The sequence below is a fragment of the Staurois parvus genome, unplaced genomic scaffold (genome assembly GCF_062004578.1).
Source record: "Staurois parvus isolate SC_StPar_1 unplaced genomic scaffold, SC_StPar_1.0 ptg000401l, whole genome shotgun sequence".
Classification (NCBI taxonomy): domain Eukaryota; kingdom Metazoa; phylum Chordata; class Amphibia; order Anura; family Ranidae; genus Staurois; species Staurois parvus.
Window position 1 is genome coordinate 2,825,089 of NW_028318197.1, and position 24,059 is coordinate 2,849,147.

At 43.6% G+C, this 24,059-nt stretch overlaps 1 protein-coding gene across 1 annotated transcript in view; it reads right to left on the reverse strand.

Annotated features, from left to right (window-relative positions):
- NPHP1 (nephrocystin 1) overlaps positions 1 to 23,858 on the reverse strand; it is a 136,743-nt gene extending 112,885 nt beyond the window's left edge. Inside the window, exons 1-2 of the mRNA XM_089686505.1 lie at positions 23,682 to 23,858; positions 9,580 to 9,683 (exon numbers count right to left, since the gene is read on the reverse strand). Coding sequence (XP_089542631.1) covers positions 9,580 to 9,683; positions 23,682 to 23,703 — 126 coding nt within the window. The 5' untranslated portion in view covers positions 23,704 to 23,858. The remainder of the gene's footprint in view (positions 1 to 9,579; positions 9,684 to 23,681) is intronic.
- Positions 23,859 to 24,059: the final 201 nt, after the last annotated feature.

Genomic DNA, 24,059 nt, shown 5'->3' on the forward strand with positions numbered 1-24,059 from the left:
TCTCTCTCTCCTCCTCTCTCTCTCCTCCTCTCTCTCTCCTCCTCTCTCTCTCCTCCTCCTCTCTCTCTCCTCCTCCTCCTCCTCTCTCTCCTCCTCCTCTCTCTCCTCCTCCTCCTTCTCTCTCTCCCCTCCTCCTTCTCTCTCTCCCCTCCTCCTCTCTCTCTCCCCCCTCCTTATCTCCCCCCCCCCTCCTCTCTCTCTCCCCCCTCCTTATCTCCCCCCCCCCTCCTCTCTCTCTCCCCCCTCCTTATCTCCCCCCCCCCTCCTCTCTCTCTCCCCCCTCCTTATCTCCCCCCCCCCTCTCTTTACGTTGTATACAGATCTGACCCAACAAGGTGCCCTGCATTTACCGTATATTTCGCTCCATAAGACACACTTGGGGGGAAATGTCTGTGCGTCTTATGCAGCGGCTGGCCCAGTATTCCCGCCGCCGTTGTATGTCCGCAGTCTCTGGTCATCTCCTGTACTGTGTCCGCATTTGTTCATAGTTTTTTTTTTTAAAACTACAGTCCGGCCCTCCAATGGTCTGAGGGACAGTGAACTGACCTCCTGTTTAAAAAGTTTGAGGACCCCTGGTGTAAAGCCTTTATTACATGTGGCCCTAACATGTCTTTTTCTGGTAATTCTACCATCCAATCTCTCCATTTTCACAGCCCCATAATGAATGCAATATGATTAACATGTTGATACCAATACCAGATCTGCTTATGTAAAAGAAGAACTTCTAAAACAGATTTAGAAGTTACTGTGCAGGTAAAACAAAGGTGTGGTCTTCTTTTTCATATTGCCAACACTCCCAGTATCTATCATATAAATGATGCTGAATCATACGTTTCCTTTCACATATCACACCCAATTAATAACAATTCTAAAGTTACATAATATTTGAACAATTTAATTTGGTTTGGGTTGTCAGGGGTTCCTATTCCTATTTTAGGTCTATTGTCTTCATTTTGGTCTAGTTCACACTGATGTGTCTTTTACTTCCATCAGAACACCGAAGAAAAGACAAAACCAGCCAGCAACAGAACTGGACCAAAATCAGAATGTGCAGAAAAGCACTTATAAGTCCTGCGATCTGTTTTTATAACATCCTCCATGCGGCTTATGAAAACTTCCTCGAGTACATATAGTTCCACATTCCATGCAGTCTTACAGTTCAGAGGATCTTCTCAGGAAGTACATGCTAAAGCATCAGCTAGGTGTCATCAGTTAAAGCCCAACTCCTGACATGATAACCTCACTTACCCTAGGTTCACACTTATGCAGATTTTAGTGTGTTTTCCAGTTTGCAGAAACGCACTACAGTTCATTTAACAGGATTTCCTATGGATCTAGTTTAAATCTGTGCGTTTTGAGCCACTGCAGATTTTTGAAAGTTTTTTCCCCACAGCAGATTAAGTTTTGCTTGTAATAGACTTCAATGGAACTACACCAAAAATGCAGGCATTGCGTTCTTGATGCGTTTTGCTTGTTGTGTTTTGTGTAACTGTAACTGTGTAAGCTGATTGTTAAGGAGCAGGTGGCCGCCAGCATTATTAACAACCAGCAAACAACATGGTTGTTAACCACTTCAAGTCCAGACACTTTTACCCCCTTCCTGTCCAGGACAATTTTCAGCTTTCAGCACTATCACACTTTGAATGACAATTGCGCGGTCATGCAACACTGTACCCATATGACTTTAGCATTTTTTTTAGACAGATAAAGCTTTATTTTGGTGGTATTTATTCACCACTGGGATTTTTATTTTTTTTGCTATATGAATGAAAAAGTCCAAAAATTTTGAAAAAAAGTGTTTTTCTTATAAAACTTTGCAAATAAATAATATTTCATCATAAATCTTGGCCAAAATTTATTCAGTTATCTTTAGTAAAAAAAAATAACCCAAATTAGTTTATAACCAAAAATTATAATTAAAGAAAAATTTTTATTGTATTTTTTTTATATTATTATTTATGGGTTTTTTTGTTTTGTTTTGTTTTTTTACATACTGTCACCCTAGCAATACAGTGTCACCATGGTGACACTATACTACTTGCGGGGGGTGATGGAAGATTTTTTTTTTTCACACTGATTGCTTTTACACCCATAAAGGCTGTAAAAGCAATCATTTCTCCTTCTCTATGGCTGCATTCTTGCAGCCATTGAGAAATACTGTGTGAGCTGTGATTGGTCACAGCTTGTCACATGGTACAAGGCTGTTGTGAATAGCCTTGTACCATGTGACCTCTGTGATCATTCACAGATTTCACACGTCGTAAGCAATGAGGTCAGAAGTGACATCTTGCTTACTACTCTGCATGTGATCACTGATTGGCCAATCAGTGATCACATGATCAGGACCTCGCACAGAGGTCCTGTATGACGATCGGTGTGTTCCACTGTGTCCGGAGGACACAGCGGGCATCGAGTTGCGGTGCTGCACACTCCCAGGGAGAGGCCGTTTATAAATGGCCACCCACCCCTGCACTGCCACCGTCCGGCCTTTTATATACAACGGCCGTACGGAAGGTGGTTAAGGAACGAGTGGTCACCACGTCCTTAATGACTGATGAGTCACTAGGGAACCCCGCTGAAAGCTGAATATAAAAAAAAAACTATTGCAGCAATTAAAAAATAGAAAAATAGGGAAAAAAAACAGCATGGTGTTCCTCCCCAATCCTTACTAGGCCCTTCTGGTCTAGTATGGATTTTAAGGAAACACCACACCCTTGTGATATCATTGGCCGGGAAATGCTGGGTAGATGATGTCACGAGGGGCGGGGTCACCCGGTGACATCACCAGTTGGCTTCTCCCCTTCACTTAGTTAAGAGCTGTCAGAGGGAAGGAGCCTTTGTTGGGAGTGGAGCTCTTTTTTTTTTTTTCGGATCAGCAGCATTCATCGTGATTGACATTGGAATTACTTCGGGGGACAAATTATTTTTATACATTTTTTAATAAAGGATATGTCAAAAACTGTCGTATTTTTATTCATGTATTACATTTTGTTTTTACACCTTGTTACAGGGAGCTTCCAGATTCCGATAAGTCACTCCCCTCAGACCCATGGTTGTGGGGAAGAGCCCCTTATCCTCATAAACATAGGGACAAGGTGCTTTGGGGGGAGCCCCCCTGCTCCAAAGCACCCCCCCATATGTTGAGGGCATGTGTCCTGGTATGGTTCAAGAGGTGGGGGGTGTGGCTTGCTCGCCCTCCACCAGGATGCATGCTCGGATAAGAGTTTGGTATGGATTTTTTTTTTTGGGGGGGGACCCACATTTTTTGGGGGGTTGGGTTAACCTTAAAATCCATACTAGACCTGAAAGACCTGGTATGCATTGGGGGTTACCCCCACACTGTTTTTTAATTTTTTCTTTTATATTCAGCTGCCTGCTCCTTAGCAACCATGTTGTTTACTGGTTGTTAAAGAAACCGGCGGCTGCCCGCTCCTTAAGGACTAGCTAAAGTCACGCAAAACGCAAAAAAAAAAACCCACATCAAAAACAAGTGTGAAAAAATGCAAAATGCACCCACAAAACGCATTCAACGCAGTCTGCATAGATGTGAACCTAGCCTAAAGTGAGGGTTATTCGTAGCTTGCCTGTGACTTTATTTGTGGTTTTGTTCTAACTGCTTTCCTGTGTTTTTTTCTGAATAGTACAGCTCCTGGCATACTTTCAGCCTGATCCAGATGCAAATGCTGTTGTGTCTTCACCCTCTCTGATGGCCATTTACAAGCAAAGCCTGCCTCAGATTTACAACCAGTGCCAAGGTTCTTGTTGCTATCTGTATGAGATTTATCCTAGCTTTCTGCTCCCCTGACACTGGGACAGAAAGTGAGAGGAAACCTCTCCAGCAACAATTAAAGTGATATTAACGGCTATTTTTTTTTCAATAACAAACAACATACTTATCTGCTCAGTGCAATGGTTTTGCACAGAGCAGCTCCGATTCTCCTCTTTTTGGGTCCCCCGGCGGTGCTTCTGGTCTCTCCCGCCTACTGAGTGTGTCTATAAGACAAACGGAGAGCGTCTCAGCCCTGCCCCCTGCTCGCTCCTCACTGGCTGTGACTAACAGCAGTGGGACCCAATGGCTCCCGCTGCTGTGTCTCAGCCAAAGAGGAGAGAGAGACCCAGGAGAGCCAAGGCTCCTGTGCACAGCACTGGATTGAGATAGGTAAGTATTGGGGTGGCTGGGGGGGGGGGGAGCAGCACACAAGATTTTTCACATTTAATGTATAGAATTCATGAAAGTAAAAAAAAACCTTCAGCCTTTTCAACCACTTTAAAGCTCCTTTTTTAGAGCAGAGATGTGGTACAACCTCTGTCAGCTTTTATTGTTGATATTACCATTTGGAAAATGTCCTCAGTCCCTGTGACAACCTGTGTGACAGGTGTCACTGGGACAGGAAGAAAGGGATAATCTACGCAAAGGAGAGTTTCCACCCTATCTAAAACTAAACAAAAAGACTGGAGTTAAACTGTATCAGGGAACTGTAACAAGATCTTGGTTATTCAAAGAATGATTGCTCAATACAAAAAAAGAAGATCACACAGATACATATTACTCACTGAATAGCAGTATTGTAACCACTCCAAACATATAATTACTAATCACTAAATTAAGAAAACAGGGAAGACATTTCTCAGAATGCTACTAGGATCATACTATGTGCCATGCTATGTGCAGAATAAATTACTCACATCAAGAATTCCAACATTCCCTCCCCATAGCATTAAATGCCAAGTAATTCTATCCCAGAAAACATGCACGTGTTGGTTTCAAGCACAGTATCAACTTCCAAAGCCCTCCAACCAAAATAATAGATGAGAAATGCAAAAGTAGTTACCACTGGCCATCAATGTAAAGGGACATTTTTTCCACTGACTAACAATGTAGGGGGACACATCCATTGACGACTAGTGTAGGTGACCCACAATTTCCATAGCTTTTGTTTCTTTTCTAGTCATTATTATATTTATTTTCATGATTATTGACAAACAGAGCAAGGGAGCTTTGTAAAATATTGGCTAGGGTGTCAAATATTCTTGGTATGCTATATTCTTTTATTTAAAACTTTCAACAGCTTACTGATCATGTTATTATACTGTGAAATGCAGATCATTTTTAGCAGGGGCTGCCTGAGATCTGGGAAGGGTTTCTCCAGGGTAAAAAGGTTGAGAAAGACTTTTTTAGGGCATTATTTACCTGCACATTCTTCAAAACAGCTACAAATTATTAAGAATATTTATTAAGTCTCAAGATTTTTCACAGAAAGGGATATTGTTCTGCACTGTGGTAATCATATTGTGGCCAGTTTAAAGGCTAATATTCAGCAGCATTCTTCTTCAACCCTGCAGGAATAGTTTATCCCAGGTATTTGGAACTTTATTACTCATAGAAGACACACAATGCCTCCAATGTTAATTCTGATCCCCATGTTATGAATCAATCCTTCAGCGTGCTGCTGATAAGAAAACATGATATTGTATTAGTTTCATGTGCATTCCATGTGTAAGTGAAAGTGAACCTGTTAGGAATTAAAATCTGGAATCATCTGAGTCTGCATTCCTGAATCGTTCTAGAAGTGGGGCCTTACATCTCAGTGTTCATATGATTTTAATTATTCACTTGTTTTCTCTCCCTGCCAGCACAAAAATGTCATGTTGGGTATCAGGCTATAAGGTTATCCTATCTCCTGCCTGAACTCAGCGCTGGTAACAAACACTTGGGGTCCATTTAAATCTATGCATGTATAGGTGCCTTATTTTAAAGAGTTAGGCAGGTGCATTGCCATGCACCAACGTGCTCTTCTGTGCACATGTTGCATTTATTACCAAATGTTACGTGTTACTGACAACAATTGACGCGTGTTTTCAATTCATTTTTCACTTTAGGATTTGGAGTGGATAGTGCAACAATGATTGACCGAGCCTTGTTAATACCTGTTGCCATCTGCATCAAAATGCATGTAACAAGCATACTTATAAGTTTCTACTTAACACAAAAAACAGCGCAAAAATTAAATAAAAATAATCACAAATAAATAAATGTCCGTGCAAAAATATATATATAATATTTCAAACATAAGTCCTTATTTTCCCAAAAGGATTTTCAAGACAATGTTCCAAAATGTGCTTCCACCTAATCACCATGTGAAGAATAATATTGACCGCACTCACCAGATGGAGGTGAGTATTAAGCCTCATAGGATATAAGGGATCCTATAGCCCCTCAGGAGGAACTCAAATCGCCTTCTTCACCCTGCTTAGATACAGCAATCGACTCCACTCTACTTCTCCATGGAATTCTCAATAGTGTGCAAAGAAAAAAAAGGCTACATAGTGTAATACTGCCACTCAATACCATATAAATCGATAGAATAAGGACACTCACATGTTTCAATAAAATAACAGGCCTTGTTTAATAGCCTCAAAGGCTTCAAAGGAACAAGTTTCCAAATTGTAAATATAGGGATCTCACGCTTTAAGGATCACTGTAGAGGATGACCAGCTTTCCACCTCAACCCCTTGCTCTCCCTTGAGAACGCCCTGTGGGTGGGGCAAAACGCGTTGACGCACTTCCGGTCTGCTGTCTTCTTGGCCTACGTCACTTACGGTATTTGGAACGCACGCCGACTTTTGCGGTTCAAGCAGCCATTTTTGAGGTGGAAAGCTGGTCATCCTCTACAGTGATCCTTAAAGCGTTAACCTTGTTAACCTTATATTCTATGAGGCTTATTACTCACCTCCATCTGGTGAGTGCGGTCAATGTTATTTTTCACGTGGTGATTAGGTGGAAGCACATTTTGGAACATTGTCTTGAAAATCCTTTTGGGCAAATAAGGACTTATGTTTGAAATATTATATATATATTTTTGCACGGACATTTATTTATTTGTGATTATTTTTATTTATTTAATTTTTGCGCTGTTTTTTGTGTTATTTATTATTGGTGGTTTTCACTGGTGCACAGCTGCATAATTGTATACTTTCTTTGATTGGCGCTGGGATTTTTTTATTTTATAAGTTTCTACTGACTATTATAGGCCTTCCAATGCACTAAAATGCAGAAAATTTGGATATGCCTTATTTTTAAAAATGCACTTCACTGCAATGTTCAGATGGGAACAGATAATAGTTTTAGAATAGATACGGTGGGCACGTGTATCAATGTATGCACTAAATGCAACAGTATAAATTGGCCCTTAAACTGTCAAACAACAAAGAAGCTGTCTGGAAGACACAAAAGAAATACAAGGGCATTGTTAATTGACAGTTTTCCCATTTTCTTTGAGAAACAAAATTAATAAAGCAGCCAGTGGTGATCTTTTTTCAAAGGTGCAGTTGACTAGCCACTGACCTGGATCAGCATATAGGATGGGAGACTTTTCAGAATTGTTTGACTGAATACTTGTACCAGGTCACAGGTCCACCAGCTAGGCAAGCCAGTCGGCACAGGAGTCTGCACCTTTAACAACCAAGTCAACAATTGGAGTTCCCATATTTCCATCCTAATGGCTCCCTTTAGGGCAGTGGTTCTCAACCTTCCTAATGCCGTGACCCTTTAATACAGTTCCTCATGTTGTGGTGACCCCCAACCATAAAATTATTTACCCAGTAATTATAATTCATGAAGTGTTGTTTTCCTCCAATACTGCTGCTTTCAACACAGTAGCTGCTTTTAACAGAGTAGCTGCTTTCAACACAGCAGCTGCTTTCTACACAGTAGCTGCTCTTTACACATCGGAAATATGTGTTTTCTGATTATCTTAGGGGACCCCTGTGAAAGGGTCGTTCGACCCCCAAAGGGGTCACGACCCACAGGTTGAGAACCACTGCTTTAGGGAAAGAACTGCACTGAGCAGTGAGTCCGCTAAATGAACTTTATAATGTCTCACCTTAGAAAAATCCACAACCCCTTCTGTGATAAAACAACTGATATATGCAGTGTTCTCATATGCTCAATCTTACATGGTAAAGAAATAGAATAATATATTTAAACAGGTAGATTCCTGCAAGAACGGCAGCAAAATTAGGCCTATGGGTACTGTCCACATACATTTTCCATATAATCTAATAATTTATCATTAGGACAAAGACAAGAAAAAGCAACAGAAATGTTTAGCAGATATGGTGAATTAGTTTTTTTCTACAAATTTCACTATCATATCCCATAGAACCCATTCCCATAATGTTTAAATGAAAACCGTAACTTTGCTCTGAAATGCGGTAATGTTTTCTGTGTCCCCATTGAGGAGGTTGTCATTGGGATGAGAAACTCAAAATTTTAGAGGTGTACCCGGAGTAAGAGGTGATGGGAAATCTTTCAATGGAGACATCTGTGTTGGGGACAATTGTCTAAGCCGGGTGCTCTCTTCACTTTGAGAGATTTTCTTGAAATTCTTGTTGTGCCACATGAAACATACACTGACTGTAGAATTAGTCAACTCTTATTACTATTGGTATTTAACTGCTTGCCACCCACCCACGGTGCTTTTACTGTAAAAGTACTGTGGGCAGACAACAGCTACAGGCTAGGCGACATACATCATCGCCTGTTTCTGGGTTTTAGGGCGAGTGCCCCCCTGCTGGCCTGTGCTATGATTGGATACAGCACAAGTTTGTCAGCAGGTTTCAGCCAATGATTCTGGCTAACTTCTGATTGGCTGTAGCCAATCACAGCACAGAGTTCTGTGTTTACAAACACAGAGAACTCTGTACACAGACAGCAATCTGGCTGTTTCTTCACCCTGAAAGCAAATCTGAGTTCAGGGAGAAAAAGCAGCCAGATGTGTGAGTAAAAGCAGCACACATTACATTTGTTAGGCACACTTAACACCTTGATTGCCTCTTGATGTTAACCCCTTCCCAGCCAATAGTACAGTGTAAAGTTTTATCACTGATCACTGTACTAGTGTCACTAGCGACATCAGTCTGTTAGTGCCAGATTGCCTGCCACACTACCACAGTCACACTATGTCACTCATCACCATCATTACAAGTAGAGTCTATAGCTGAGTAAATTCCAGTATAAATAATTTGTTTGTAAACATTATAACGTTCACACAAACCAATTAATTTACACTTATTGGGATTTTTTTTACCAAAGACATGTGGCAGAATACATTTAGTCCTAAATCTATGAAAATATTTGATTTTATTGGATGTTTTATAACAAAGTAGAAAAGATTGTTTTTTTCAAAATTTTTGGTCTTTTTTTGTTTATATAATAAAAAACCCAGTGGTGATTAAGTACAGCAATGACTGGATTCCAAAAGCTATGCAGCAAAGACACACAGGGGTTAATTTACTAAAAGTGGAGAGTGTAAAATCTGGTGCAGCTTCTGATTTCAGCTTGTTCAACTAAGCTTTGACAAAAAAAAAACATGGAAGCTGATTGGTTTCTATGCAGAGGTGCACCAGATTTTGCATTCTCTAGCTTTGGTAAATCAACCCCCTAGTTTTTTTAGGCTATTCCAGTGTTATCCTTTTGTCAGTACCTACTGATTATGCCTAGAATGAACTGACTGACTCTTGAATTGATGAACCATGAGCAACAGTGTATGAAACCCACATTTATCTGTTAACAGATACCTGTCTTTTGAGATCATCTGTCACCCTCACTGTATTTTGCAACGGACCTCTAGTCTTTCTAGTTGACATCGTCTTATGATCCAGGACACAAAAAGATGAGTCACCTGGGGACAAAAAGATACAATAAGAAAGGTTCCAAAGCCAGAGCAGAGTGGTAATGACAATAATAACACAGGAATGACAATTAGGTTATGTGTACAAGTTTGAGCTAATTATAGACAATAGATGCCCATTGCTATCATGGATTGTAACATGTTCATGTGATCATTAGCCAAAGTACAATAGCAAAAACAACAGTAAACAGTAACAGATGTCCAATGAAAATAACGAGAACTGACAGGGAAATATTTGATGGGTTTATGGCGGAGACCCAAAACCAGGAGTGTTCTAATATGCTTGGCAAGCCACATCCTACCTAGTCAATATGATAAAAAGTCCTACTGCTTTCGCTGCCTGTAAAACCGTTCCTTTTACAAGATAGGGAATCAGCTGCTCACCAAAATAGGACTAGGATCATGCTTATAGCCTCAACCATGATCTTGGTATACCCACCTCAATATGAAGCTGTATATACACTATATTGCCAAAAGTATTGGAACGCCTGCTTTTAAATGAACATGAACTTTAATGGCATTCCAGTCTTAGTCCGCAGGGTTCAATATTGAGTTGGCCCACCATTTGCAGCTATAACAGCTTCAACTCTTCTGGGAAGATTTAGGAGGAGTCTATGGGAATGTTTGACCATTCTTCCAGAAGCACATTTGTGAGGTCAGGGACTGATGTCGGACAAGAAGGGCTGGCTTGCAGTCTCCACTCTAGTTCATCCCAAAGGTGTTCTATCGGGTTGAGGTCAGGACTCCAAGTTCCAAGTCCATCCAAGTTCCTCCACCCCAAACTCGCTCATCCATGTCTTTATGGACCTTGCTTTCTGCACTGGTGCGCAGTCATGTTGGAACAGGAAGGGGCCATCCCCGAACTGTTCCCACAAAGTTGGGAGCATGAATTTGTCCAAAATGTCTTGGTGTGCTGATGCCTTAAGAGTTCCCCTCACTGGATCTAAGGGGCCAAGCCCAACCCTTGAAAGACAACCCCCCACCATAATCCCCCCTCCAAACTTGGCACAATGCAGTCAGGCAAGTACTGTTCTCCTGGCAACTGCCAAACCCAGACATGTCCATTGGATTGCCAGAGAAGCACGATTCGTCACGCCAGAGAACATGTCTCCACTGCTCTCGAGTCCAGTGGCAGTGTGCTTTACACCACTGCATCCAACACTTTGCATTGCACTTGGTGATGTAAGGCTTGGATGCAGTTGCTTGGCCATGGTTGTTGTGCTGATCTGAAGGCCACATGAAGTTTGGAGGATTTTAGGTTTTGAGACTGCAGACAGTTGGCGACTTCTGCACACTGTAAGCTTCAGCATGCGCTGACCCCGCTCTGTCATTTTACGTGGCCTCCCACTTCGTGGATGAGTTGCTGTTGTTCCTAGTTGCTTCCACTTTATTATAATACCACTAACAGTTGACCGTGGAATATTTAGTAGCAAGGAAATTTCACAGATGGACTTACAGCCTGTAGTCCAAAATACACAGTCCTACTTGAAGGACACAAAACATTTAATACAGTTGTTGGAAAATGTGGAATTAGGTATGAGTCCTATTCTGTTGATTACGGCAAATGTCAATTCATTATATACAATTATTAGTCATTAGGATGCGGTGGAAGCTGACAAATGGGGCTTAAAGAAATCGAATACCCTCCCACGTACCCAGCAAAAGTTTCTGGTGGAATGTCTTGATTATTACCTCACTCACAACTATGTTTGGTATGAAAATATTTATTATAAGCAAATTAGAGGAATAGCTATGGGTGCCCAATGTGCACCCAGTATAGCAAACTTATTTATGGCCAAATGGGAGAGTGAGGTTATATATAATAACAAGCCAAGTTGAAGATGTATAAAAGATTTACTGATGATGTTATTATGTTATGGGAGGGGGAGAGAGAAGATTTGATATCATTCCTTCAGCAACTGAACTGTAACAGTAAGAATATTGTACTCACTTGGGAGATAAGTGAGAAGATTATCAATTTTTTTGATTTGCAAATTACATTGGAACAAGATTGTCTAATAACTAAAACATTCTTTAAGACGGTAGATCGTAATGGTTATATACCCTGGAGCAGCTGACACCACACTTCCTGGTTAATGAATGTTCCTAAAGGACAATTTGTCGATTAAGAAGAAATTGTACTAGAAAGGAGGATTATCAGGATCAAGCAAAGATGATTGGTCAGAGATTCATCGAAAAAGGCTATGATGAATCTTTCATACAGTACATGAAAAAATATATGAGGTAGAGCAAATGGGTAGAGAAAATTTGATAAAAGATGGTCTGAAAAAGATAGATAAGATAAATGGTTCCCTATTATTTTGGATTATGGCATACAACATAAAAATGTAGAAAAGATATTTAGAAAGTATTGTCCAATTCTTTGGGCAGATAAACATTTATCCAAATATCTCCTAGATTGTAAGCTCCAAGGAGCAGGGCCCTCAAATCCCTCTTGTATTGGACTGTATTGTTACTGTATTGTCTCCTGTTATATTTTAAAGTGCTGAGCAAACTGTTGGCGCTATATAAATCCTGTATAATAATAATAATCTACCAGCACTACTGAAGTTTGTTTATAGGAGAGCTGCAAGGTTGCGTGATCATATAGTAAAAAAATTTAGTTAATCCCCCAATGAAAAATTCGTTTTCTTTTTTTTACTGGTAAAGGATTTTTTCCATGTAAGAAGTGTTATGGATGTATAAGAACAAAAGGGCTCAACCAGAAGAGAACAAATTTTAAAGTAACAAGTACGGATAAGGAATATCAAACTAGGGATTTTATTACATGTAAAACTGAAGGGGTAGTATATGTATTAGAGTATAGTTGTGGTATACAATATGTTGGACGAACTAAAAGGCCTTTATGGAAAAGAATTAGAGAACATGTTCAAAATATCGTTAAAGGGTTCAAAAACCAGTGTATCAAGACATTTTGCCACTGCACAATAAGAATCCATCTGTTCTTAAATTTTGGGGTATTGAGAAGTATCATCCCCACTGGAGGGGAAGTACTAAAGCTCGGTCCCTGAGCCAGAGAGAATCTTTTTGGATATATGAAATGCAGACGTTTTATCCAGCAGGGCACAACGTAGATTTTGATCTAAATTGTTTTATTAGCAATATTTAATACGGATTGCTTTTATGTTTTTATAAAAAAAAATGTATTTATTAATATTTTAATAATTTTTCTAATTATTTGAGAGTTCATTAAATTATTTTATTCTTTAATATATTTTTTTTAGTGGTGATAATATATATGACCACTAGATGGGGCTATACAGTGATATAATTTTTAGTTCTCTTTTTTCCCCTTTCTTTCCTCCTTTTTAGTTTTTGTTTCAATAAATGTAGTTCGTAATTGTAAATTGATGTTAGATTGATAGGTGTATTTGACATCTAGCGATCATGCAGGCTCTGTGGAGTGGAACTGGTCTGGTAGTTATGGTTACCCGGAAGTATATAAGCTTGTGAACGTACCTGGGTGGGCATTCCCTGACGAAGCCACATGGTCAGTGGCGTAATGTGTGGGGCGGAGCCTAGTGACATCATTGCCAGTTACTTTGAGGACTGGAAGTTTCATGTAAAAAAAAAAACGATCTGATATGTTTTAAACCATGTGAGTGTTACTCTGGAATACATTTTAATTTGAAATGAATGGTATTATACTATGGGAGCTGTCCCCTTTGCTTCCTACATGTGGAGTGGAAGCTGAGAAGAGTTCCCTGTACTGTGTCATCTAAGGGGGTGCCTGTCATCAGCTCTTTGCTGCCATCTGGAGCATCCTTGGTGGAATTACTTTACTTGGCCGACCTTTATTAATTTATAGGTCCACTGTATGAGGTGAGCGACCATCCATATATTTAGGTGGAGGTGCACAAAATCAAGGTGGAGCACTGTCTTTGAAAAGTTTCAACATTTTGGAGCACATCATACAGAACAAGCACTTATATTTTGATTGAACTATCACAATCTTAATAGGATTTTTGTTAATTTATTATTATATGGATTTTTGGTATGATATGTATTGTATTTATGAGTTAGCACAACACTATCGCTATATGATAACCTATCACGGTGCCACGCTTGAATTCACTGAGCACCTGAGAGCGACCCATTCTTTCACAAATGTCTATAGAAGCAGTCTGCATGTCTAGCTGCTTGATTTTATATACCTGTGGACAAGGCGGTGATTGGAACACCTGATTCCAATGATTTGGAGGGGTGTTTCAATACTTCTGGGAATATAGTTTATTTACATATGTTGGTGGTTAAAGAAATTTAATGGACTTACTGACCAGATCATTAGATGGAAAGGAAGGAAGAAAAAAAGCTTAAAAAAAGAAAAAAGCAAAGTTACACTGACATTAACGACTTTTTCCAGGAGTCTTTCAGGACAGCACCTCGAGAGACCTCGGCTCCTCCCCACCTGAGGAAACACCTCCACCCAGAATAAAAGTACGGCCTCCCCACTTCGACCTCAGTTCACGATCTAGCACCTCCAGTCACCTGGGGAGACACAATACAAGACACAAAAAAAAAAAAGATTCGTACCATATAACCAATGCTACAAAGGGTGGGTAACTGGCGCTGTCCTGAAAAACTCCTGGAAAAGGCGTTACTGTAAGTGTAACTTTGCTTTTTCCCCTCCCAGTCTTTCAGGACAGCACCTCGAGAGGATATGCGAGCACTCACCACTAAGGCGGGACCACTGCCTGTAGAACCTTGCGTCCAAAGGCCTGCTCTTCTACTGAGACCAGGTCAAGTCTGTAATGCTTAATGAAGGTGCTGTAATTGGACCACGTAGCAGCCCTACAGATCTGTCCCGGGGTTGCACCAGCCAGCTCAGCGGACGTGGCCGCCATGGCCCGGGTGGAGTGAGCCACGAAGCCCTCCGGGACTTCCAGACCCTCGGTCAGATACGCCTGTCTAATTGCCAGTCTCAGCCACCTAGCTAAAGTGCGCCTAAAGGCTTTACAACCCTTGTTTGCTCCTGAAAATGAAAGAAAAAGGGAATCAGACTTCCTGATCCATTTAGTCCTATCTAAATAAAGTAGAACACATCTTCTAACATCCAATGTGTGAAATTTCCTTTCCTGGTCACACGAGGAGTTAGAACAAAACAAAGGTAAAGTAATTTCTTGGCCTTGATGAAATCTCGAGGCTATCTTGGGTAAGAAGGCCGGGTCTGTCCTAAACGTCACCCTATCCGCAAAAATCTGGAGGAAGGGGGTTCTGATTGACAGGGTTTCCAACTCACTAACTCTCCTTGCTATAGTAAATGCTACCAGGAAGTCTTGAGGGTCAGGGTCCTGAGGGAGTTTGAATCCAGAGGTTCAAATGGGGGGCCTGTCAGCACATTTAGTACCGTCGTCAGGTTACACTTTGGAAAGGGTCTCTTACAAGTCTCTGTCTGCTCAAGGACTTAAAAAATCTTGCCAACAGCTCCTCTCTGGCTAAAGAAGACTCTAGGAAAATGCTAAGAGATGACATTTGGCCCTTCAGTGTACTCACCGCTATCCCCTTGTCGGCCCCTGCCTGTAAAAATTCCAGGACTGCAACTAAGCTACATATGTATGTTATATGTATATGTTTTCAAGGAAGTCTTAGCACACGATTTGTTAAAAAGCTTTCAGACCTTAAGGTAAATAGAACGGGTCTCCTCTTTTCTACTGTTTAGGAGAGTGAATACTACCCTAGCTGAGATCCCCTTGCTCCTCAACAGCTGTTCCTCAGAAACCAGGCCGCTAGGTTCCATCTGTCTACCTGGGGACACAAAACCAGACCCTGAGACAGCAAGTAATTTCGGCATGGCAATATCCAAAGAGGGTAGACTGCTAGGGCCGCCAGGGTCGAAAACCAAGCTTGTCGGGGCCAGTGCGGGGCTATCAGGATTAGGGAAGTTTGCTCGGATCTGAATTTCCTCAGAACTGCTGGCAATAAGGAGACTGGTGGGAAGGCGTAACACAGGGGAAAGTCCCATCGCTGCGCTAGTGCATCCACTGCCAACGCCCCATCCTTTGGTATTTTGGCCCAACGCAAAGGTGTATGGATGGAGACCCCCACCCCCTTATAATGGCTTGGTAGATCTCCCCATTGAGCACCCATTCTGATTCCCTCAGCAGCCTCCTGCTGAGAAAGTCTGCCACTTGGTTCAGATTCCCCTTCAGGTGGACGGTGGATAAGGAGGATACATTTGTCTCTGCCCAGGTGAGCAGCTCTGAGGCCAGGGGCCACAGAGTCCTGCATCAAGTCCCTCCCTGCCGGTTGACATACGCCACAACGAAGGAGCTGTCTGCGAAATTCCGCACATGCTGGCCCCGTAGCTGCTCCGGGAAGGCCACAAGGGCACGCAATACCACCTAGAGTTCTTTCCAGTTTGAGGATCTGTTCCTCTCTTCTGGTAGCCAAGAACTCAGTGCCAAGGACCCCCCAGGTGCGATCCCCAACTCCTGGCGCTTGTGTCTGTTGCAATTTCCCTGTGTCAGATTAGCTAACCTCCTTCACCACCAGAGGGTCCTCTTCACCCAGGGGGTGTATCAAAGAGTCTAAAGACACCTGCCGGTGATCGCAGACATCCAAAATGAGCAGCTGGAGGGTCCGCAAGTGCAAACCTGCTCATTGTACCACCGGGATGGACAAGGTCAGCAGGCCCAATACTGACATGGATACTCTTAGGGACACGGTCTGGTTCCCTAGCAGATGCCCGATTCCTCTGTTCAACTTTAGGATTTTCTCCTGGGCCAGAAAAGTCTTCTGAAGGGTGGAATCCAGTTTGTAACCCAGGTACAAAATCCTTTGGGCTAGGACCAAATTCGACTTGGATAAGTTTACTAGCCAGCCCAGATTCTCCAGGTGTCTCATCACCAAGGTTATGTCCCGCAACAGCTGTTCCTCCGAATCTGCAAACAATAGAAAATCGTCCAGGTAAGCCACCAGCGAGACTCCCCTTAGACAAACAAACACCAGGGCCTTGGCCATGATCTTTGTGAAAATCCTGGGCGAGGAGAAAAGCCCAAAGGGCAAGGCTCGGAACTGCAGGTATTTCCCTGGAGCCCCGTACTGCCAACCTGTGGAATGTCTGAAAGGCCTCCGCAATAGGAACGTGTAAGTAAGCATCCTTTAGGTCTATTGAGGCCAGAAAGCAGTTGGGGGGAAGAAGAGACCTGACCGACAAAATCGAATCCATACAGAATCTTTTGTATTTGATGGTCTCCTCCAAGGGCTTGAGGTACAAAATCAGCCTGTACATTCCTAAGGGTTTTCTGACCACAAAGACATGGGAATAGAAACCCCTGCCGATCTCTACTGCGGGGAGTCTGACAACGACCCTCTGCTCCTCCAACTCCTGCAAAGAAGAGAGTAGGGCCGAGGCCTTCTCTGCACACCTTGGGAGCTCCGTCAACAATAATCTCTGTGGCGGCGGCCTCCGAAATTCCAGGCAGTACCCCCTTCTCACTACACCTAGGATAAAGGGACTGGGGGACACTGCTACCCAATGTGGGAGGACAACCCCCAATCTTCCTCCCACCAGGGGAATACCATCAATGTGATTTTTGAGGCTGCTTAGGAGGACGGAAAATCGCTCCTCCCTTGCCCCTTCCTTTTTGCCCACAGGGACTTTTCTGTAGTTCTGGCCTGGTGGCTTGTACCCACTTTTGGGCCGAAATTTTTTTCCCCCCTGCAGTTGGAGCTTCCTGTCTCAAGACCTGGGCGGAAAAGGAAGTCTCCTGTGAACAGGATGCCACAAAGTTTAATCTTGGAGGCAATGTCCCCCTGCCATGTCTTGAGCCACAGGGCTCTGCGGGCAGAGTTAGTTAGGGCTGTTGACCTAGCCATCATCCTTACTGACTCCACTGAGGCATCCACAATATAGCCCACCCCCTGCAGTAAAGTATGGAAGGAGGCTAATATTTTATCCTTCGGGGATCCCGCCACGATATGGGCCTGTAGCTGTGTAAGCAATACTCCATGTTCTGAGCTACCACTGTAGTGGCCATGGCGGGCTTTAAGATGGATAGTGCGGAGTCCCAGGATTTTTTAAGAAGTGAATCTGCCCTTCAATCAATGGTGTCAGACAAGAACCCCATGTCCTCAAAGGCAAGGTCCATATTCCTGGCTATCTGAGAAAAAGCTGAGTCCAGCTTGGGGCTTTTATTCCACACTGTGGACGAGTCTTCATCAAACGGTAACCAGCGCTTAAGAGATTTGGCAAAGAAGGGCTTTCTCTCCGGATCCTGCCACTCCCTCTATATAGTTTCTACCAGTACTTCGTAGACTGGAAAGACTCTATGCTTTTGTTCCTCCATACCCTGATACATTTGATCATGCAACGTAAGGGGCTTCTTATCTTCCTATCTGTCCAAGGTAGCATAAATAGCTGTTAGTAAGTCATCAACCTCTTCTAGGGACAACTTGTATCTAGAGGGGCCTCTGGACTCGATCGAATGGCGCTCCCCCTCCGAGTCTGCCTCTGAATCTGAGTCCGGAGATAGGCCCTTCTTCGCCAACTCACCTCTTGGACCCCCCGCCTCCCTACTGGTCGTCAGGGCAACCTCGATCTGTTGGGAGGGAAGGGGTGTGGTCTGTGTCTGGGAGAGAGCTAAATGCTCAACTAGAGACCTAAAGGATCAAAGGTAGCTGTCAGTTCCCTAACCGACTTAACTAGGTCCCCCTGAGAAGGAACTTCCTCCCTGATCAGGCCCTCAATACAGGACTCACATAGCACCTTCGTCCAGGAGTCCTTGAGGGTCACCTTGATTAAGGGGCACTTCCTTTTAGCTCCATGGTGTGGCTTGGGCTTCTCTCTGGCCTTTACCTGTAATATGCAAACAGAACCAGGGTTCCCATTATCTACAGGGACTGGCTGACCGCCCCTCCTCCTGGCAGGGCATGGGAGACTACTATCTGAGATCACTCCTCCCTCCCTGTTCTAGCCCCTCCTCAGGACACCCCCTGGAGCAAGGGGCCCGACAGGTAGGGAAACAAGGCTCCTCTGAGCCACCTACCTGAGGCTGGCTGGTGTCGCCTGGTACTGGTGCCTCCGCTCTGGACATGTTCCAGGTTGTGGTCCACCCCGAGGTGCTGTGTCGCCTGCCTCTGCAAGATGCAGCGCTCCACACCACCGAACTCCGGCCCATGCCTCCAAGGGACACAGCCAGAAGCCCAAAGCTGCGTCCTGGGAGAAAGTCCCGCCCCTCCATCAGAAGTGACGTCCCCCATCATCCGGCCCAGCCAGGGCTCCATTGCTGACACGTCGTGGGGCGGCAGTACCTCTCCCTCGGTCCCCTTGGACACTGGAGCACGGGCGCCCGGCACCCCCAGTGGAGGCCGGGGCGGAGCGAGATGCAGGTAAGGGGGACACACGCCCCCACACCAAGGGGGTCAGTCCCCCCTTCTGCAAACTGGGGGGCACCCGAATAGACCACACCCAGTCTGTACGCCCCCCATCTTCCCGTCACAGAGTAATCCTCTGACCGCCCGTGGAAGGGCTTTCAAGTCCGTGTCTCCCCACCGGAGAAAACACCATTACTGAGGTCGGAGTGGGGGAGGTGTACTTTTATTCTGGGTGGAGGGGTTTCTTCAGGTGGGGAGGAACCGAGGTCTCTTGAGGTGCTGTCCTGAAAAACGGGGAGGGGAAAACTAAACGCACCCATAAGCAAATATATACTGCCAGATATATCACAAAGAATTGGTAAGCTGCAATATAATCAATTTTTGATTTTGGGTTTAATACTGCTTCACTCTCTCTATTAACCTGATGACCATTATCATCAAAAATAAAATAAAATGTAAACTTTTGGTCACTAGAACAAGAATAGAGAGGAAACCTTCCAATGGGGACACTACTTCTGGTGACCCTGGTGAACCCCACAGGGTGCCAGACTGCAGTATACAAGAAATCTTAAAAAATAAAAAAATAAATGAATGCACCTCTTTTTGCAGGTAAAGCATTGCGCCCAAGATCAGTAGATCGAGGGTGCCATGCAGGACTCCTGCAGACCTGTCAGTGCATCTGTGTACGAGGTACAAGCATATACATTTTGACAGGAAGAAACAATGAACTTCTAGATTGCTCATAGCACCATGATAGTTCAGCGAGAACTACAATCCTGAGCTGCAAAGTTTTCTATTCACAGAATTCTGTGAATAAATAATGTGGTCGGGCGGGTGGAGCCCCACATGGCTGTGTTTTTTATAAAAATAGTGACAGTAAGCAGGGGGGGAGAAGATCCCCTGCAAGCTGTCACTAGATGCAGTGGAGCAGACAGCAGTTCCAGCAGTGGGAACATGTTACATGTTCCACCCAAAAAATGGATGGAACATGTAACATTTTCCCAAAGGTGAAATGATTAAAATGACAAACAGCAGATCACAAGATGGTGGATAGCACAGCGCTCATCATCAAAACTGCTTAGCATGGACACATAGGATAACATGATGGGGAGTTTACTGACTGTAGAAAAAAAAAAACGCCAAAAGCAGCCGCTGTAAAAACATCAAGTGTGTATGAGGCCTTAATGTATGATATGCACTGAATATGTAACATGCATGGCATTTTCCAGCTCTCTAAATCAGGAACAAATGTTCATTCTCCAGAAATCAGGGACAAATGAATGGCTGATGCCAGTGAACATCACTCTAAAATCACTAATCCTTTAGCCACTCCCAGCCCAGTAGACGTGAGTAAGTGGATGCAGCCATGATCCTGGTATCAACTGTTACTCCTGCTTCATTATGGCTTTCAAGTAAAAGTGATCCGAGCAGCTTCATAGCCACTGGATCACTTTTACAGGGCATCTTCCCACCTCCTTTTTTTGACAGCTTAGAAAAGCTTTTTAAAGTCTGCACTCTGAACTGATATAGAGGAGAAAAAACTGCAGACAACCTGGTACAACTTATGTAGGAGGATTTGTTTCTTCTCTGTGTATCACTCGAGGCCAGTCACTTTACTGGGTTTATGTAAGTGTTTACAATCACTTAAACTCTACCATGTTTGGTATCTATTTACTCTGTATAACATTATCTTTTATATTTTACAGAAAACATTGGTACTATGTTGTGTTTATATGAGCTAAAATTAATTAAAGTGTATTTTTTCCTAAAAATCTGCATTTGATAAACAGCTGCACAAATATCACATAACATAGAAAAATTGCAATAAAAGAAAACGCTTAAGATGGCAGGCAGCACGATAACGTCAGAGGGAGGCTCTGCTTGGGCAGCCATCTTGGACGCTTCCAAGATTGCCGCCCAAGCGGAGCCTCCCTCTGACGTCATTGTGCTGTTGGCCATCTCTGAAGCGGTTTTTTTTATGCTTTTTACTATTCTACAGCTTGTAAGTAGGATTTTTATATGCGAAAATAAAGGCTTGTCAAAATTATTGCACTATGAGAGGCATGTCTTTTCTTTCATGTTACTAATTTGACATCGTATTGGAGTTCACATCCTGGCTTGTGAGGCTTGGGAGCAGGGGTGGACTGACCATTTGGAAACTCGGGCACTGCCTGAGGGCCCGGGGTCAGTAGGGGGCCCCATGAGATGCCAATGGTACCTTTTTCATAGGCTTTTTTGAGTTTGGGCAAGGACACAGGGGCCCCATGATCCCCTATTGCCCGGGGGTCCCATGCGTTGTCAGTCCGCCCCTGCTTGGGAGATATCTGATCCTGGCATGACATGGAAATCTGGATGATACCTTATATTAATATGCTGGTTAAGACCCCCTATAATTAAGGGGTCTCTGCTTCTGCTCAGCCTCCATTTATTCACATGGTGGTGGTGCACATATTGGCAAACAATTGGATGGATTAGGAGTCACAGCATTATTTCACATTCACAGAACTGGAAAACGGCTTCACTATTGACTGTGGAGAACAGGGGTGAACTGACAACTCATGGGGCCCCCGGGCAATAGGGGATCATGGGGCCACTGTGTCCTCGCCCACACCCAAAAAACCCTATGAAAAAGCTAATGAAAGGTACCAGGCAGGGGCGGACTGACAACTCATGGGGCCCCTGGGCAATAGGGGATCATGGGGCCCCTGTGTCCTTCTCCAAACTCAAAAAAGCCTATGAAAAAGGTACCAGGGGCATATCATGGGGCCCCCTACTGACCCCGTGCCCTCGGGCAGTGGCCGAGTTTCCAAATGGTCAGTCCGCCCCTGGCAGAGAATTGCATCTACACGGACGTTATTTTTTTCTGCATGGACTATACGTCACTATTTATTTGTTTTTTTCAGTGATTTGATTATTATACATAGACATGAGTGATTTCACAATGTATATATGTGATAAGTTTACTTTGTAACATTGTTATACAGAGCACAACATTTATTATAGGTGTGAACCTAGCTTAGCGGCTAAGCTGACACTGTAGGTTTGCCACCTAATCCCCTTAAAAGCAAACACTTATTAATTACACAGGTTCTGGGGCTAATTTAAGGTAGATAAGGCACTGAGTTTAATTACCACCTTAACCGCTTCCTGACCACCCTAAAGGAGATATACTGCTACAGGGCGGCACAGGTGCGCAAAATCACGTATATATACATGATTTCCCTTTCCCGGTAGGTGGCACGCACGAGGCATGCAGGGGCCGTACCCGCTCCACCATTCACGGCCGTCAATCACTGGGTCCCAGCTGGTGATTACTCGCTGGTGCCCGGTGATTGCCGAGCATCTCCAATGGGGAGAACTGTTTGTAAACAAAACAGTTCTCCTCCGTCAGCTCATATACACTGCTTTGGATGGCTGTGCACAGCACAGCCATGCAAAGCAGTGTGCTTACAGTGAAGCACACGGACACAGCCCCCTAGTAAAACAGCACACAGCTAACCCTTTGATTGCCCCTCATGTTAACCCCTTCCTGCCCAATGCCATTAGTACAGTGTCAGTGATTTTTTTTTTTTAGCACTGATCACTGTATTGGTGTCACTGGGGATGTCAGTGACACCAAGTCAGTTCCCTCCAGTGTCAGAATGCCCACCGCAGTCCCGCTATAACTCGCTGATCGCTGCCATTACTAGTAAAAATTAAAAAAAAAAATCCCAGTATATATACCGCCATTTGTAGATGCTGTAACTTTCATGTAAACCATTTAATTTACACGTATTGGGATTTTTGTTTAGTAAAGACATGTAGCAGAATACATTTTGCACTAAATTTATGACGAAATTTGTTTTTATTTTTTTACTGGACATGTTTAATAGCAAAAAGTCCAAATTATTTTTTTTCTGAAAATTGTCGGTCTTTTTTTGTTTATAGCGCAAAATATAAACGCACAGGTGATCAAATACCACCGAAAGAGAGCTCAATTAGTGGGAAAAAAAGACAAATTTCATTTGGGTGCAGTGTTGCATGACCACGCAACTGTCAGTTAAAATGATGCAGCGCCGTAATGGCAAAAAATGGCCTGGTCAGGAACGGGGGTAAATCCTCTGGAGGGCAAGCGGTTAATCAGCCACAGAACCTGTGTAATTAATGTGTTCAATTTTAAAGGGATGAGGTGACAACCCCACACTGGGGGATATCAGAGCACACAGGGAATGAATGGAGTATTTACAGCTATACATGAATGGACCTGCAGCCTTCACCACACTGGGATCTCCTGCTTCTCTATGGTGAAGCCAGAGATAAGAGAGGAACGGGGGGCCGACAATTACCAGAGCAGCATTACCACCGCCGTCTTCCAGAGTTCTCTGCTGTGTATTCGGTCGCTAGGCTGCCAAGCTGAACTCGTCATCAACCTGCGCCACAACCCATATACATCACATGACTCAGCCAAGTCCACCTGCCAGAGACTTTACACCATGTGACCTGAGCTCATGTGCTGATTGGACAGATCTCTTCCTGCTGGCTAGCACATATTGGGAATGGATTCGTGAAATAGCAGAGGCTGCAATGCTAAGTACGACCGCTAGGAGGAGCTGTACAAGCTCTGTGTAATGGATGACCGCTGTTGCGGCGGACTACAGATTCTTAATGGCTCACTGTATGGAAACCCGAGTCTCATTCGGAGTGTCCTCAGACGGCTGTGTCCTCAGACGGCTGTGTCCTCAGACGGCTGTGTCCTCAGACGGCTGTGTCCTCAGACGGCTGTGTCCTCAGACGGCTGTGTCCTCAGACGGCTGTGTTGTTTCCGCTTCAGCGGCCGTGCTGGATATGGGAGATGTTTGTAGTAGTAGAGAGCAGTTCCATGTTTGACCACCTGGTGGTGCTGCAGGATAATGTGATGAAGTTGAACTGTTCCAGAAGGAGTGTATCTAAACCCGAGAAAGGAGCTGTCACGTGTTCATCTTTCTTCCAGGCGTTTATATAGCGCCAGCAATGTACACAGAGCTTTACATTAACCACGTGCCCTCCAGAGGA